Here is an 18225-nt window from a genome sequence, read left to right on the forward strand (position 1 = left end):
ATTCACCTGTCTGTCTGTTCACATTCACCTGTCTGTTCATGTTTACCTGTCTGTCTGTTCACATTCACCTGTCTGTCTGTTCACCTGTCTGTTCATGTTCACCTGTCTGTCTGTTCACATTCACCTGTCTGTCTGTTCACCTGTCTGTTCATGTTCACCTGGCTGTCTGTTCATGTTCACCTGTCTGTCTGTTCACGTTCACCTGTCTGTTCACATTCACCTGTCTGTCTGTTCACGTTCACCTGTCTGTTCACATTCACCTGTCTGTCTGTTCACCTGTCTGTCTGTCTGTTCACCTGTCTGTCTGTTCACCTGTCTGTCTGTCTGTTCACCTGTCTGTCTGTTCACATTCACCTGTCTGTCTGTTCACATTCACCTGTCTGTCTGTTCACCTGTCTGTCTGTTCACGTTCACCTGTCTGTCTGTTCTGTTCACATTCACCTGTCTGTCTGTTCACATTCACCTGTCTGTCTGTTCACGTTCACCTGTCTGTCTGTTCACCTGTCTGTCTGTTCACCTGTCTGTCTGTTCACGTTCACCTGTCTGTCTGTTCACATTCACCTGTCTGTCTGTTCACGTTCACCTGTCTGTCTGTTCACCTGTCTGTCTGTTCACGTTCACCTGTCTGTCTGTTCACCTGTCTGTCTGTTTACCTGTCTGTCTGTTCACGTTCACCTGTCTGTCTGTTCACCTGTCTGTCTGTTCACATTCACCTGTCTGTCTGTTCACGTTCACCTGTCTGTCTGTTCACATTCACCTGTCTGTCTGTTCATTCACCTGTCTGTCTGTTCACGTTCACCTGTCTGTTCACGTTCACCTGTCTGTCTGTTCAGCTGGCTGTCTGTTCACCTGTCTGTTCATGTTCACCTGTCTGTCTGTTCACATTCACCTGTCTGTCTGTTCAGCTGGCTGTCTGTTCACCTGTCTGTTCACGTTCACCTGTCTGTCTGTTCAGCTGGCTGTCTGTTCACCTGTCTGTTCACGTTCACCTGTCTGTTCACATTCACCTGTCTGTTCACATTCACCTGTCTGTCTGTTCACCTGTCTGTTCATGTTCACCTGTCTGTCTGTTCACATTCACCTGTCTGTCTGTTCACCTGTCTGTTCATGTTCACCTGTCTGTCTGTTCACATTCACCTGTCTGTCTGTTCACCTGTCTGTTCATGTTCACCTGGCTGTCTGTTCATGTTCACCTGGCTGTCTGTTCATGTTCACCTGTCTGTCTGTCTGTTCACCTGTCTGTCTGTTCACATTCACCTGTCTGTCTGTTCACATTCACCTGTCTGTCTGTTCACCTGTCTATCTATTCACATTGACCTGTCTGTCTGTTCACGTTCACCTGTCTGTCTGTTCACATTCACCTGTCTGTCTGTTCAGCTGGCTGTCTGTTCACCTGTCTGTTCACGTTCACCTGTCTGTCTGTTCAGCTGGCTGTCTGTTCACCTGTCTGTTCACGTTCACCTGTCTGTTCACATTCACCTGTCTGTCTGTTCACATTCACCTGTCTGTCTGTTCACATTCACCTGTCTGTCTGTTCACCTGTCTGTTCATGTTCACCTGTCTGTCTGTTCACATTCACCTGTCTGTCTGTTCACCTGTCTGTTCATGTTCACCTGTCTGTCTGTTCACATTCACCTGTCTGTCTGTTCACCTGTCTGTTCATGTTCACCTGGCTGTCTGTTCATGTTCACCTGTCTGTCTGTTCACGTTCACCTGTCTGTTCACATTCACCTGTCTGTCTGTTCACCTGTCTGTCTGTCTGTTCACCTGTCTGTCTGTTCACATTCACCTGTCTGTCTGTTCACATTCACCTGTCTGTCTGTTCACCTGTCTGTCTGTTCACGTTCACCTGTCTGTCTGTTCACATTCACCTGTCTGTCTGTTGACATTCACCTGTCCGCCTGTTTACCTGTCTGTCTGTTTCAGCTCCCTCAGAATCAGATGAGACGACTGAATCACCAGGTCAGTTTGAGTGTCTGAAGTTTAATAAAGCTGATGTGGTTTATTCAGTTAACATATGAAATAAACTAGAATCCAGTTTAACCAGAATCAGATTATTGCTCTTTTCTGTCCTCATTATGTTTTTTTGTATATTTCCATAGTTTCATTTCAAATAGTTGTAATTGTTCTTGTGTGTAAACCAGTAGAGACGAAAGTGACGGAAACGATTCCACAATAGAAAAACAATTACTGAACTGGGCCAACTGAGGAGTCAGGAGGCGCAAAACAATGAAAAATAGATGCAAAAAAACTACAAAGACACACAAAACCATGACAAAAAACACAAAACAACCACAAAGAGATGCAATACAACTATAAAGATTCGCCCAATAACCTCAAAGAGATGCAAAACGACTACAAACAGACACAAATCGACTACCAAGAGACGCACGATGACTACAAAAGACACAAAACAACCACAAAGAGATGCAGGATGATCATAAAAGAGACAAAACAATGACAAAGAGATGCAAAACGACTACAAAGAGACTACAACAAACACAAAACAACCACAAAGAGTCTCTAATTGACCATGAAGAGACGCAAAATGACCACAAATAGACACAAATCACTACAAAGAGAGACGGTGTCGTCCCTCATTTGTCCAGGACTGGTCTATCGTAGAAAAGGTTTCAGTCGTCGTCACCTGGACGCTGTTTTCAGAATCAAGACGTTTCGGCTCCCATCCGGAAGTCATTCTCAATTGTGAAAAAATGCAACGGGAACTAGAAATTTAAGCTACTCTGTGTTGCTTAAGCCCCGCCCTCAGGGAGGAGTCTACCTGAGTGTCTGCTGTTTACCTGCCTAGTTTCACCTGAAAGTGACCTTCTTTTGTTTCCATGATGGCCCAGTAATCAGTAATCAGGCCTATTGTTTTCTGGCTGCACCTCCCTCATCACTGTTAAGTACCTGATTAGCATGTGATTGGCTTGACCACGGTGTTAATACACTGTGGTAGACTTTAGGCAGATTGAATCGCCACTACAAAGAGATGTAAAACCACTACGGAGACGCCAAACAACCACAAAAGAAGCCAAACAACTACAAAAGACACAAAATGATAAAAGAGACGCAAAACAATCCCGAAGAGACCCAGAAAGACCACAAACAGATGCAAAAGACAGAAAACAACCACGAAGACACGCAAAACAACTACATAGAGACAAAATGACACAAAACTAAAGGTAACATGTCTTTCTGTTCACCCATCTGTCCATCTGTCTGTCTGAAAACCTGTCTCTCTGTTTGCCTGTTTATTGTCTCCACAGGTGCTGCTGACAGCAAAGACTCTGATGAACAGACTCAAGGTAACGCGTCTGTTCACCTGTCTGTCTGTCTGTTTATTCATCTGTCTGTTTACCTGTCTGACTGTTTATTCATCTGTCTGTTTACCTGTCTGACTGTTTATTCATCTGTCTGTTTACCTGTCTGTCTGTCTGTCTGTTTATTCATCTGTCTGTTAACCTGTCTGTCTGTCTGTCTGTTTATTCATCTGTGTGTTTACCTGTCTGTCTGTTTATTCATCTGTGTGTTTACCTGTCTGTCTGTCTGTCTGTTTATTCATCTGTCTGTCTACCTGTCCATCTGTTTCCGTGTCTCACTGTCCGCTGAACAGATACTTCCATCAGAATTTGAATATTTATATAAAAACAAGATATTTGGAAGAAAGACTCAAATCGCTCACTAACAAACACATGAACATTCAATCTTAGTTCAATCAAACTGTTTTGTCTCTAGGAGTGACTGTTCGTTATTTATGGGGGGTGGCTTTCTTTTATCTTCACCCGAGCTACAAATATTTTCCCTTGAGCCTCCCTGAGTGACTGGGGGGAAATGCATGACCCTCCCTCCACCATAAATAATCATATTTTATTATATTCACACCAGAGGTAGGTAGTATTGGAGAAAATAAAAAGCAAAGCCTGACGTTTTCCAACCATTACATGAACCGTGACTCTTAAACCTGACCCCCCCTTCCCTCGTCGGGAAAAAAAGCAAACTACCAGCCCAACTTACTGTGTCCTCTCCTATAGTAGCTACTCAAAGGTTACCTATGACAATTCCAGTTCTGAAACAAAAATATGACGCTAACTTAGTCCAGCCAATGCACCGAGCAAATGGGCGGAGTGAGAGTTATCACCAAAACAAACAGCTAATTTCTTAAACAAAATGCATAGCCAACATTAGCGACATGTGCATATTAATGACCCTTTTCCCAAATAAACACACACACAACAGTAGTAGCAGCGGCCAGAATAATATCAATTGGCACAGTGGCCGTAAAAATAAAATTTGAACTGATGACTTTTTAAATATTATTTTTTGAAATAGTCCCTAACGGTTCCCCTCGCTCACCTGCGGCTGTCCACCTGGAGCACATGTCCGTACTGCTGAAGAGTCAGCGGCACCGGCTACATCCACTTCTTCTGGATATGTAGTGTGAAGCGCTTTGAGTAGTCGGAAAGTTATATAAGTACAGTCCATTTACATTTACATTCTGGCAATGATGCATTTGCCAGAATGCATTTGCTAGCTAGTCAGCCTGCGTAACATTACACAGGCTGGCTAGCTAGCTAGGCCAGTGGCTAACATTTTTAGCCAGCTAGTTTCATCTGAAAGCTCCAAATGTCTTGCTTAGGCCAAAAATGACCCAAGCAAGACAGCCCACCATTCAGTAGAGTCTGAACAGGAGTCACATGATGCTGTAAATGTATATCCATGTTTCATATAAACTTAATAGTACAAGAAAGCAACTTTAAATGAACTTGAATGTGTTATGTCAGTCTTATACTGCCACCTACTGCCCCTTACAGATATAAAACCTTCAGTTACAAACACAAGGGCAAGTTGCAGCACAAAACACAGGGGAGAATCGAAAATACCTAATAGGAAGCTGCTTTAAAACAACGAAAATCCTGATAAATTAATATCACAGATACAGGACTCACTATTGTCCTGCATGCGTCACGTCCAATGGGCGGTTAAGGTGCGGCGTGAGGTCAGAGATAAGTTTCGTGAGTGTGTCCGCACCATTACCACGCTGGCGTGCGCCTGTGGTGCGCTGAGTAGGCGGAGTCTGCAAACCTTTTAAAAGGCATCTCGGCCAGCGCGTATGCCAGATGCCCCGCTCGATTCAAGCAGAGGGAGCGGCGTGTACGCCTACCTCGACCACATGGTCCATACAAACATAAACAGGTCAAGGGAGATTGATAAGACAGAGAACTGATGAATGTCATTTAATCTTGCAGAAAATCATATTGTGAACATTACTGTTCATGCTGGCAGTTATTTGCCAACTAGGAAAGCTACCATGGCTTTTATCCTGTAGGCCGACATTGTCACGTGGTTGCTGCCACTGGCTGACAGGTTGCACTCCATTTAAACTGTTTTCCCGGCCCTCGTCGTTACGTTTAGGCGGTGCACCGGCGCACTAAAATGAAGGGACCCAGTCGCCTCGTCATACAGCGGTAAAACATGTATTTTGAAAACTCAACTCAACTTAACTTTATTTATAAAGCACTTTCAACACCACAAGTGGAACCAAAGTGCTGTACACAAAATATAAAAAAGAAACAGAAAAAACAGAAAACCAACATACGACATACACACCTACACAGCATTGTCAAAAGCTAAAGAAAACAAATAAGTTTAAAGTGCACTCTGAAAAACACCCAATGAAGGACAAGTTCTTAGAGACAGAGGAAGGTCGTTCCACAGCCTCGGAGCTGCGACAGAAAACGCCCGATCACCTTTACATTTTAGACGCGTACGTGGAACCACAAGAAGCAACTGATCATTGGAGCGCAGAGATCTGCTGGATTGACAGCGGCTGATTAGATCAGTAACACACTCAGGGGCTAGACCATGCAGAGACTTAAAAACATACAACAGTGCTTTGTATTGAATTCTGTATCGTATGGGAAACCAATGTAGTTTAATTAAAACCGGAGTAATGTGTTCTCTCTTCTTAGTACCCGTTAAAAGTCTAACAGCTGAGTTCTGAACAAGCTGCAAACGGGAGAGAGAAGCCTGACTCACACCCAAATACAATACATTACAATAATCCAAACCTGAAGACACAAAGGCGTGAACAACCTTCTCCATATCACTAAAAGTAAGAATAGATTTCAATTTAGATATTGATCTAAGATGGAAGAAACTATTCTTAACAACAGCATTGATTTGCTGCTCAAATTTGAGCTCAGTCAAAAACGACACCAAGGAAAGAAAAAAGAAAAAACTTATTTAAAATAAATACAAAATACAACAATTTAAAGTTGTATGTCCCTCCTCTATTGCCAAAATAAAAAACATTCCCTCCCCATTTCTTGACAAATTATTTGACGTGCCTCCCCCGTTTTTCTCAGTTCAAAGTGTTTTTGTTTTGTTCTGTCTGTTGTTGATGAAAGATGAATGTTCATCAGGATAATCTCAATAAGCTACACTTAACTTGGCAGTTCATGCACTATTACCGTATACCGTATTATTATAATTAACCGGTAAACCCACTTTGTACTTCACTTATTTTATTTTATACTTATACCCACCTGGTACTTAATTTATTTTCTGACCTGTATTATAGTGTTTTATATTTTTTGCTTAGAACTTCTCTTCCTGTGTGCACTGACGTGACAGCAAGCTACTGTAGCAAAAGAGTTTCCTCTCTGGGATCAATAAAGTATTTCTGATTCTGATTCTGGATCTATATGATACACTAATGTTCTGACTTTCTGTTGTGTAAATACCGCATGAAGTATTTCATGAGGAGGAAGAAGACTGTTAGCAGCTAACTTCAGCACTAAGTCAAATTCAACTGCTGTGTGTTGGTCTCTGTAGGTGGAAACAGTCAGCAGAGCTCTACTGAATCTGAATCTGGTAAATACACTAAATGTTTATCCTGTTGTTCCTCATGTACTAGTACTGGGGCCTGTAGTACGAAGCAAGTTCAACATACCCAGGATATCTTTCCATTATCTGGCTTCACTACAACAACTAACGCAGTCAGGATAAGCGGTCACACAACACTGGTTATCAACTCGGTAGGTCAACCCAGGGTTTTTCCAGTCTAGTAATGAGCGTGTTCACATAAAAGGGGCGGTGTTTGCAGCATACGACCAATCACAAACATGGACAAGTCTACTGGCAGCAGAGCGGCATATTTTACAAATGAAGAGCAAACTATAATATTAGAGAAATACAAAGAAGTTAAACACATAATCCAGTTGAAAGCAACAAAGCTACAGCTGCCAAATGCGGGAAGGACAGCTGGCAAAACATCATCGACTGTGTGAATGTGTAAGTTAATAGTTATAATATCATGTGTTCAGCATAAGTTACCATGGCGATGTACCCCGGTAAGAAGTGAACCACCATCGTAGGACTGAAAACCCAGGGTTAAAGCTGAAGTTACCTCGCTAACCCCAAATCCTGCTTCAGAGTACAGGCCCCCGATGATCAGTTTACGTGTTTCCAATATGTGTAATAATACATGCTTGTATGTCTGTACGTACTTAGAGACATATATCTTTTCCTTCCCCTTTTTTGTAATATGTATTTTTAATATGTATCGAATGTATTTGTTTGTAAATATTTTGACTGCTATGAAAAGACAAACATTTAAAAAAAATATGACTCACAAAAATATCCTGTTAGGGCAATTAGCATCATTTTAAAATGCTTATCTTTAGTTTTTCTTACTACCTATGCTGTAACTCCTGCTACTACCTTTTGTACTCCTGTTACTGCTAATACAACTACTACTACTGCTATTATTACTACTGCTACTTCTACTCATTATTACCACTGTATATTTGACATAATGTTTGTGACATGTGACATCATCAGAATATAATATGTTGATTGGTCTCCACAGAAGCTGCTGACAGCCGCGACTCTGTTGAAGCATCTGAAGGTAATCTGGATTTTCTGCTGAGTCAGCTTCAGGTTTCCTTGTTCTTTCTTTGACTTGCGTGTCTTTAGTTTGTTGAACATTGATGATTTCACAATTTCTTTCCTCTGAAACAGTAAAACAAACAGCAAAGTCACACTGAGGGGAAACAACCTTGAAATCAGCCCCACACAAAGAATGAGGATGTTCAATTCCCTAAAAACAAACAAGGAAACACATTTTTCTGTTCATCTGTCTGTTTCAGCTCCTTCAGATTCAGATGAGACAACTGAAGCAGAAGGTTAGTGTGTCTGTTGTTTTTTTAATACCAAATCTGTAAGGTTGAATTTAAATCTAAAGTGTCTGAAATGAAGCCAAGACATATAGAATATTTCCATTTGATTAAAAACATGATCAAACCACAGCTGAAGAGGTTCTTTAAGTTTTAATTAATTTTGTTAAATTAACAGTGTGTGAACGGATAACTACTGTAAAAGTGTCATAATTATACAGTAAACATATTTACCTGTAGTATATTTATAAAGTGATTAACAAAAACAGTTTGCAGAGGAAGCAAAAGAAAACAGTTATTCCAATTATGTACGCAGTAACAAACCTACAGCCTGATTTAAAGGCCCTCCTCTGTGTTAGTTATGTTAGTATTGTGTAGGTTGTGAATATGAACATGACTGTGATCATTCTGTAGGTTCATTCACCTGCACAGATTTCATGTTGTTGACTTGTACATTTTTATCCTAATTTTAAATGGTATTGCACAAAACATCTGGTTAGACCACTGACCCTGATCACTGACCCCTACTACTGCCATTGTTGCTGCTTGTAGTACTCCCAACTAGTACACCAATTCTTCAAGTAGTCTTCAAGAAGTGAAAATCAGACAGCTTTAAAGTTGTTGGAAGATATATGATGAACTATGCTAGCAGTCTCCACCTGCTTCTAGTCTTTCTGCTACGCTAGGCTAACCACATTTGTTAATAATAAACTTTAAGAAAATTTACAGAGAAGAAAAAGTACTTTGACTCGCCTCCTCTTTGTTTCTTTTCTTCTTTAGATTCAGACAAAGTTTTGAGTTTGTTTCAGGTTTGATGAAACAGACGTGTTGATGCACAACATTGTTTTTGTTTGGTTCAGTGTGCTTAAAATCTGCCTTACAACCTGGTATCTTTATTTAGGCATCAAAGTCTAAATCTTTTCAACAGAAGTCATTAATGTTACACTGCAGCAACAAGAGCAGCATACTGATTGGCTCGTTGACACATGTGTGATCAATAACATAAACCTATTTGGATAAAGACTGACCACAGATTCGCCATGCTGATGTTTACTGGAGACATGATAACAAATAATTGATGAGTGTATTTTTAATCCTCAGACACTGAGGACGATGCAGCTGATGTAGAAAGTGACAACAACAGTGACAACGACTCAATTGAGAACTTGGAAACTGACTCTGAGACTGAGGCTAAGACTGAGGCTAAGACTGAGACTAAGACTGAGGCTAAGACTGAGGCTAAGACTGAGACTGAGGCTGACTCTGCGGCTGAGGCTGACTCTGAGACTGAGGCTGACTCTGCGGCGGAGATTGACTCTGAGACTGAGGCTGAGGCTGACTCTGAGACTGAGGCTGAGGCTGACTCTGAGACTGAGGCTGACTCTGCGGCGGAGATTGACTCTGAGACTGAGACTGAGGCTGAGACTGAGACTGATTCTCAGGCTGTGACTGACTCTGAGACTAAGACTGAGACTGACTCTGAGGCTGAGTCTGACTCTGAGGCTGAGTCTGAGGCTGAGACTGAGACTGATTCTCAGGCTGAGACTGACTCTGAGACTGAGACTGATTCTCAGGCTGAGACTGACTCTGAGACTGAGACTGACTCTGAGGTTACCACAGCAGACAAAGATGACGACAGCATGGAGGAGGACATAGAGGAGGGGGGGGAGGCAGGGAGTGAGGAGCCAGCAGGGGAGGAGATGGTGAGGGAGGTGCGAGATGACATAAGAGAAACAGAAATGTCAGAGGAGGTGGAACCAGCAGAGGGAGAGCAGGAGGTAATCTCAGAGGAGGACAAGAGTGAAGGGAACGACGACAGCATGCTCGAGGACAAAGATGAGGACGCTGAACCCCAGAGTGACGAAGACAGTGACATGAGTCAGACTGACAGTGACGTTGAAGCTGAGCCTGAAAATCAGGACAGTAGTGACATGCTGGACTCTGAGGTCACTGAGGAGAACGAGGAGGTGAACCAGGACGACTCTGCAAAGTCAGATACAGAGGAACCTGAGGAGCAGAGTCCGGAATCTCCAGACTCCACTGAAGGTAAACTGGGACTGATGACTGACAGGATACCAGCACTGGTTCATAAGTTCTTTGTGTTTGTAAAAGACTCAGAGTTCATGTGTTCTTTATTTTTATAAAAGAAGAATTCAAGATGTCAGAATTTAGAGCCAAATGGTCTAGATGAAGTTTTCAGAAGTCGACATAAAGAACACAGAGACCAGGATGGACAAACAAAGAATTCAAAGGTTAAGATTAAGGAAATGAAAGGTCAGGATGGAAAATGTACAGATCAAGATGAAGAATTCAAAGGCCAATGTAAAGACATCAAAAGGTCAAGATTAAGAATTTGAGGTAAAGAATGAAGAATTCGATGGTAAGAGTTTAGAATTCAGAAGTAAAGATAAAAAATTAGTATAACACAAATAATTAAGATCAAGATAATCAAGATAAAGAGAGTTAATTTACAGGTCAACATGAAGAATTCAGAGGTCAAGATTAAAAATTAGAAGGTCAAGTTAAAGAATTCAAGATCGAAAAGAATTTCCAAGTCAAGATGAAGTATTGAGAGGTTATCAAAAGAAATTAAGGCATCAAAATAAAAAGCTAAAACAAAGACATGATGAAGAATTAAAAGCGTTTAGTTCAAACAGAACAAAACTGAATGCGTCAGAATAAAAATAATCAAAAGGTCAATTTCTGAGACTTTTCCTACAGAACCATTGTGACATCACAGTTTGTTTGTGTTAGTTTTAATCTTGTTTCTTGTTGCAGCCACACCTGCTGACCAACCGGACCAACCGGACCAACCTGATGACTCCACCCCCGCCACCACAGAGGGTAAAGGTCACACCATACTGTGACATCACACTGCCTCACAGCCAATCACAGCTCAGATCTAGTCACAGCTTAGAGAAACATTTCAGTTGAGTGTTCTCAGTGTCAGTAGATTACCTCATTCTTAGTCCCAAATTCCACTTAAACGCAGCAGTTAAAGAGTTTGTCATGTGACAAACTGTTGCAGCATAAAGTGAGACGTGAAGAGATTCTAGAGAAACAGTGATTCTACAGTTTATTTATTATTTCATGAACAACAGAAGTGAAACTGGATCTTTTTAAATCTCTGTTTTCTTCCTTTAGCCATGAATTAGATGCTCGGCCTCTGAACTGTGGAAGCTCAGCGACTCCAGGTATCATCACACACCGTGTCTCTGCTGATGTAAACTTTAATAACAGGTTATTCTGGTCCCAGTACAGGCCAGCAGTCAGTTGCAGCTGAACATAACTGTAACTGTCAACACTAACTGCTGTGTCGTAACTACTTAGATTTACATGAACAAACTTGTACTGAAACAAAAAACTGAACTGAGTAAAATGGAATCAAAACATATCAACCTGTGCTGCAGTCAGAGAAACTGGGAAAGAAATACACTGCTGACTGGTGACTGACAGTCAGAGACAGACTGTTTTATTAAAAAGAAGAAAGTAAGATGATTTGTTTGTTTGTCTAACATCAACTCATTTTTTATAATTCAATTATTAAGATGATTAATTGATCAGTTCTGTTTGATCAGTTCTGTTGTGCTGTGATGTTTTTAAGACGGCTGAATCACAACATAGATATGATCATAAACAACAACAACATAAACAACATTAACAAACTGCAGAATCGAATGATATTTACATGATTATCAGCTGAGTCATCAACTGAATCAAAGTGTTTGTGTGTTTTGTCCCTGTCAGAGCCAACCCCACAGTGGAATACTGTTGCCATGACAACAACAAAGACAACAACAACAACAAGCTAAACTGTAACTAAACTTCAAAACTTTGTTTTTGATCCTCAGCTTGTTACTTATTCGTTGTCTCCATTTTCTTCTGGCTGCTTTAGTTTTCCACCAATCGACTGTCTGTGTCTCTTTAATGTGTCTCACTCTCTGCCTGTCTGTCTGCCTTCAGTCTAATGCTGCTGATCTGAGATCTGCTCTGTGTGTTAAAGTGTTCATACAGTCATCGTTTACTTTGCAAACATTAATGACTTGTTAAAGTAACGATAGAGTCAAATGATTGTCTGTCCACAGAGGAACTGCTAATAAAGTTTTGAACTGTCAGAAACTTCTCTCACTGCTCGCTGAGTCTCAGAGTCTTTATTTACACTGATTATTGATCTGTAACTATAAACTAATAGTAATAACTAACATAAACTCAGATATTGATCTGTAATATTGTATGATATTTAATTCAATTCAATTTTATTGATATAGTGCCAAATCACAACAGAAGTTATCTCATTCCACTTTTCTTATAGAGCAGGTCTAGATCAAACTCTTTATAATATTAATTACAGAGACCCAACAAATCCCACCATGAGCAAGCATTTGGCCTCAGTGGCAAGGAAAAACTTCCTTTAAGAGGCAGAAACCTCGAGCAGAACCAGACTCAGGGGGGGCGGAGAAGCAATGCAAATTCCACCTAGAATTTTAAAATAGTTATACTGTAATGGTAGTGGTAATATTATTATTAATAAAGTAACATTAATAGGAATGATAGTCAAAGGAATAACAATGACAATAATAGTAACAAAGCCAATAACAACAACTGTAGTAGCAGTTGTCAAGCAGGAACACGGGGGCAGCAGGTGGCCACAACCAGAGATCCAGACTCTGCAGCTCCGAGGGCAGAAATACCTGCTGAAAGCGACAGAAGGAGAGAGGAGAGAGACGAGATAGTCTAGCCTATCAGCTAGATTGTCAGCTTGTTTGAGAATTTACATACAGTGGTGTGAAAAAGTGTTTGCCCCCTTCCTGAATTCTTATTTTTTGCATGTTTGTCACACTTAAATGTTTCAGATCATCAAACAAATTTAAATATTAGTCAAAGATAACACAAGTGAACACAAAATGCAGTTTTTAAATGAAGGTTGTTATTATTAAGGGAAAACAAAATCCAAACCTACATGGTCCTGTGTGAAAAAGTGATTGCCCCCTAAACCTAATAACTGGTTGCTCCACCCTTAGCAGCAACAACTGCAGTCAAGCATTTGCAATAACTTGCAATGAGTCTTTTACAGCGCTGTGGAGGAGTTTGGCCCACTCATCTTTGCAGAATTGTTGTAATTCAGCCACATTGGAGGTTTTCGAGCATGAACTGCCTTTTTAAGGTCATGCCTCAGCATCTCAATAGGATTCAGGTCAGGACTTTGACTAGGCCTTTGGATCATTGTCCTGCTGCAGAACCCAAATTTGCTTCAGCTTGAGGTCACGAACAGATGGCCGGACATTCTCCTTCAGGAGTTTTTGGTAGACAGCAGAATTCATGGTTCCATTTATCGCAGCAAGTCTTCCAGGTCCTGAAGCAGCAAAACAGCCCCAGACCATCACACTACCTCCACCATATTTTACTGTTGGTATGATGTTCTTTTTCTGAAATGCGGTGTTTCTTTTACGCCAGATGTAATGGGACACACACCTTCCAAAAAGTTCAACTTTTGTCTCGTCAGTCCGCAGAGTATTTTCCCAAAAGTCTTGGGGATCATCAAGATGTTTTCTGGCAAAAATGAGACGAGCCTTAATGTTCTTTTTACTCAGCAGTGGTTTTTGTCTTGGAGCTCTGCCATGCCGGCCATTTTTGCCCAGTCTCTTTCTTATGGTGGAGTCATGACCACTGACCTTAACTGAGGCAAGTGAGGCCTGCAGTTCTTTGGATGTTGTTGTGGGGTCTTTTGTGACCTCTTGGATGAGTCGTCGTTGCGCTCTTGGGGTAATTTTGGTCGGCCAGCCACTCCTGGGAAGGTTCACCACTGTTCCATGTTTTCGCCATTTGTGGATAATGGCTTTCATTGTGGTTTGCTGGAGTCCCAAAGTTTTAGAAATGGCTTTATAACCTTTTTCAGACTGATAGATCTCAATTACTTTCTTTCTCATTTGTTCCTGAATTTCTTTGTATCTCGGCATGATGTCTAGCTTTTGAAGATCTTTTGGTCTACTTCAGGCAGGTCCTATTTAAGTGATTTCTTGATTAAGAACAGGTGTGGCATTAATCAGGCCTGGGTGTGGCTAGAGACATTGAACTCAGATGTGATAAACCACAGTTAAGTTATGTTTTAACAGGTGGGGCAGTCACTTTTTCACACAGGGCCATGTAGGTTTGGATTTTGTTTTCCCTTAATAATAACAACCTTCATTTAAAAACTGCATTTTGTGTTTAAAATATTAAAATTTGTTTGATGATCTGAAACATTTAAGTGTGACAAACATGCAAAAAAATAAGAATTTAGGAAGGGGGCAAACACTTTTTCATACCATAGTATATTGTAATAGCGCACCGAAAAGCAGGCGAACACCGGTGTCTCACCGGAAAATACCGGAGAGGGGAATGAATGCCTACTCTAGCATCTCTGATTACTGGAGAAAATTTATATCAGTATGTGTTACAAGGTCTTGCTCCTCCTAAGGAATATTAGTATCTGACAGAGAACCAGGGAACAGCAGAGGGTATGTCCCCCGCACTAAACTTCTCCCCCCTCCTCGAGTTCCTGCCCTAATACCTTACCACTAGTCCCTCTCATGAGCAACATAGATTAGCATCCCTAACATTTTAGAGAATTGTTAGAAAACAAGGAGCCTTACCAAACCGTTGTGAAGGAAGCCTTGGATGGATGGATCAAAGAATCAGGTCCAGAGAATCATCAATCTTTCAATAAATCAAACTAATTTATCTAGTTTTATTTACCAAAGCTCAAAATCATACAAAGCCTACACCCAGAAACTAATACTTTGAGATAGAGGAAAAGAGAATAAAAAGAGAAAAGAAACCAAACAAAATTCCTAACCAAAAGCTACTAAGCGCAAAATCAGACTAAATGTCTGAGAGAGCTGCAAAAAGGCAAAAATGTAAAAAGGAGAACAAAAAACCAAGAAGAATGAAGAGGAAATTATTACCCCTTTTATACATTAGAGCTGAGGGGTTTTACCAAAATCTAACAAAGGTATGTCTTCTTCAGCATATATGGTCATGAAACAAGCAACATGGGTGTTCATTGGTACAGAGTAAATACACCTAATCTACTCAAGCAAAAACTTCCTTTTCCTGAACATCATTACAGTTAAAATACTTTTTTTTTTCAAATAAACATTTTTTCAATCACACAGGCATTTTGCTAAGCAGTTATAACTGTTTTCAGATCGATTATCTTGTTCGTTTAAGAAAGAGGAAGGGGCCCATGTCTGCTTTATCTACACATGCAGCTATCGTTCCCTTTTTTGCTCAGCTATTGAGCAAGCTCAACTCTTCTGTTTCTCAGTCTCAGTCCTTAAGTCAAGTCCGTTTTTCTCTTTTAATGGCTGGCTGGGTAGGGAGCACCAGCAGAATGCATCCGTGACCCTTGCCCTCTCCCAACAGCTCAGTCCTGAAACCTCTCCTTCACTGAATGCATAGAGCAAGTCTAATGCCTGTTTTGCATTCATAACTCTTTCTCTTATCCAAATTGAAGGTTAGCCTATGACTTGACACAGCTCTATCACACCTGGTAGGCGCCAATAGAATGTTTATCTAAATGCACAAAAATAATAGGCCGAAAATGACTGCTTCTCTATCGGGGTAAATTTTACCCGCTGGCTTATAGATATAAAATAAATAACCCATTTTTTAAATCTGGCTTTATCTTGACAATTTTTAACAATGGGGGGGGGGGCTACATAACACCCTTTTAGGAAAAGTCAAAGACTGGAGGACTTGAATATTTTATTAAAACAAAGTTACATACAATCAAAAAACAGCCACAGGTACATTTTATCGAATGGCGGTTCTAGTGTTAACAATACTGAAGCAAGTTCACAACACCATAGCATGTTCAGAACACTGCAGCAATTTTGACATCACTGCAGCAAATTCGCTACACTGCAGGAAGTTTAACAACACTGCAGCACTTTTAATAACACCATAGGTTCACAACAGACCTGCAATTTGACAACACTGCAGCAAATGTAACAACACTGCAGCAAGTTTAACAAATGTTGTTTCACCTGTTTTTTCACTTTTATTTTTACCAATATTTGTCCTGTCCTTTCACCTGTTGTTTCACTCCTTGTTTCACCTGTATTTTCACCTGTGTTTTACCCGTGTTTTCACCTGTTGTGTCATATATTGGTTCACCTGTTTTACTTGTTTTTTCACCAGTTGTTTCACCTTTATTTTCACTTCTGTTTTTCCTGTCGTTTCACCCCTTGTTTCACCTGTATTTTCACCTGTAGCATCACCTGTTATACCTGTTGTTGTACTGGTTTTTCCTCCTGTTGTTTCTCCTGGTTTTTCACCTGGTGTTTTACCTGTTGTTGTACCTGTTGTCTCACTTGTTTTACCTGTTGTTTCACCTGTTGTTTTACCAGTTTTTCACATTTGTTTCACCTGTGTTTTAGCTGTTGTTTAACTTGGTATTTAACTTGTTTTACCTGTAGTTTCACTTTTTTTCTTACCAGTTCTTTTTACCTGTGTTTTATCTTTTTTCAACTGTTGTTTTACTAGTTGTTCCAACTGTTGCAGCGCAAAGCATCATCTTAACCAATATTTCTACACCTGTGCTGCACATGTTAATTAAACTGTTATCATTTAAATGACTGTCAGGGCCGTGGATGTCGACATTTTAAGCTGTCGGGGCAGATCACCTGAAGTTCATTGCAGGTGTTTTGGAGGGGGAGGTCAGGTTACCTGGTGCCGCAGGTTGATGGTGTGGAAGACTGACTCCTGAGATGGAGCAGATGAAGTTTCTCTGAGCCGATGAATGAAAACTGACCTGCAGGTCCTCAGAGGTTAAATGACTCACACACATACACACCAGTGAAGAAGAAACAGAGACACGGGTTACTTCCTACCAGATAAAGCGTGTTTGTTTCAAAAAGACCCCTGATTGGTTAATGGGGGCCGTGACCAAGGCCAACAGCAGGTGGCAAATCAATGGAGCCTGACATGTGTGTGTGTGTGTGTGTGTGTGAGAGAGAGAGAGAGAGAGAGAGAGAGAGAGAGAGAGAGAGAGAGAGATGTAAAATAAAACTTTGTTCAAGTGAGTTTCACACGGAAGCAGATGATAGGTCGATATCTGTGAGAAGGGATTTACATTTACCTGAGACACACTGACCTGAGCAGAGGTGGAAGAAGTATGCAGGTAATTTTTTTAAGTAAAAGTAACAAAACCCATCACAGTTGCAATTTCCACTGAGGGTGGGGTTAGGGGTAGGTTACCCTTTACTTCCTCTAAATCCTATTTTCAAAGTGTCATTTTGATCAGCCTCACGATCATCTGTCAGACAGAATTCATCTGTCTTATCTCTCTCTGTGTTGTTTTGTCCTGTTGTTACAGAATTAAGTGACACTTTTCTTGTAGTGGCAACACTTTACTTTAACCCCCCTTATCATGTATAATCGGCATACAAACATGTAATAACAGATCTAAGTTTTTTATTAATGTATTCTAATGTTAACATGTTAATGAAACATCTATAACTCTTGCTGCATCCAGAAGTGGAGGCTGCTGGATAAACATATCATGAATGACAATATAGTAAAAGCAACTGTAATAATGTAAAATATGTCTTCACAGGAGAAGTTACAACAAATACTGAACATTAATGAACACTTAAACATGTCCTTATATCTGCTTACAATTACATTATAGTCTGTTATTAACCACTTATTACATGTTTATATACTGATTATACATGATCAAGATGGGGCTTTAAGAAAGTGTTACCCCAAATATTCATACTAACAAAATATATCAAACCAGAGTTAGCTGATGTCTGTATAAATACAAATCTACACTGTGACACTATAATTATTATAGTACGTCTCCATCCACAGTTTCAACCCATTCTCACTCCAAGTCGTCAAATACTGAAGCTTGGTCAGTGTCCGTCCACTTCAAAATATGATGCCGTAGGTAGCATAATTTCTGGACGCTCCCGTTTTCAAAGTCAGATGATGTAGTTTGAAGAGCGCAAAAGTCTGTATATGGACAAACACAGGACTTTCACCCAGGAGACCGGGG

At 40.6% G+C, this 18225-nt stretch overlaps 1 protein-coding gene across 6 annotated transcripts in view; it reads left to right on the forward strand.

Annotated features, from left to right (window-relative positions):
- The window catches only part of stm (starmaker), a 19066-nt gene extending 6755 nt beyond the window's left edge, over positions 1 to 12311 (forward strand). The window contains exons 7-17 of one of the 6 annotated variants that reach the window (XM_044172377.1): positions 1927 to 1962; positions 3270 to 3308; positions 6838 to 6876; positions 7874 to 7912; positions 8154 to 8189; positions 9282 to 9389; positions 9462 to 9532; positions 9611 to 10226; positions 10959 to 11024; positions 11325 to 11374; positions 11928 to 12311. In XM_044172377.1, the coding sequence (XP_044028312.1) occupies positions 1927 to 1962; positions 3270 to 3308; positions 6838 to 6876; positions 7874 to 7912; positions 8154 to 8189; positions 9282 to 9389; positions 9462 to 9532; positions 9611 to 10226; positions 10959 to 11024; positions 11325 to 11335 (1061 nt within the window). In that variant the 3' untranslated portion in view covers positions 11336 to 11374; positions 11928 to 12311. Of the gene's footprint in view, positions 1 to 1926; positions 1963 to 3269; positions 3309 to 6837; positions 6877 to 7873; positions 7913 to 8153; positions 8190 to 9281; positions 9533 to 9553; positions 10227 to 10958; positions 11025 to 11324; positions 11375 to 11927 lie in introns of all 6 variants that reach the window. The other 5 variants (XM_044172375.1, XM_044172371.1, XM_044172378.1 and 2 more) reach the window with 5 other exon arrangements.
- Positions 12312 to 18225: the final 5914 nt, after the last annotated feature.

Source organism: Siniperca chuatsi, linkage group LG17 (genome assembly GCF_020085105.1).
Source record: "Siniperca chuatsi isolate FFG_IHB_CAS linkage group LG17, ASM2008510v1, whole genome shotgun sequence".
Classification (NCBI taxonomy): Eukaryota; Metazoa; Chordata; class Actinopteri; order Centrarchiformes; family Sinipercidae; genus Siniperca; species Siniperca chuatsi.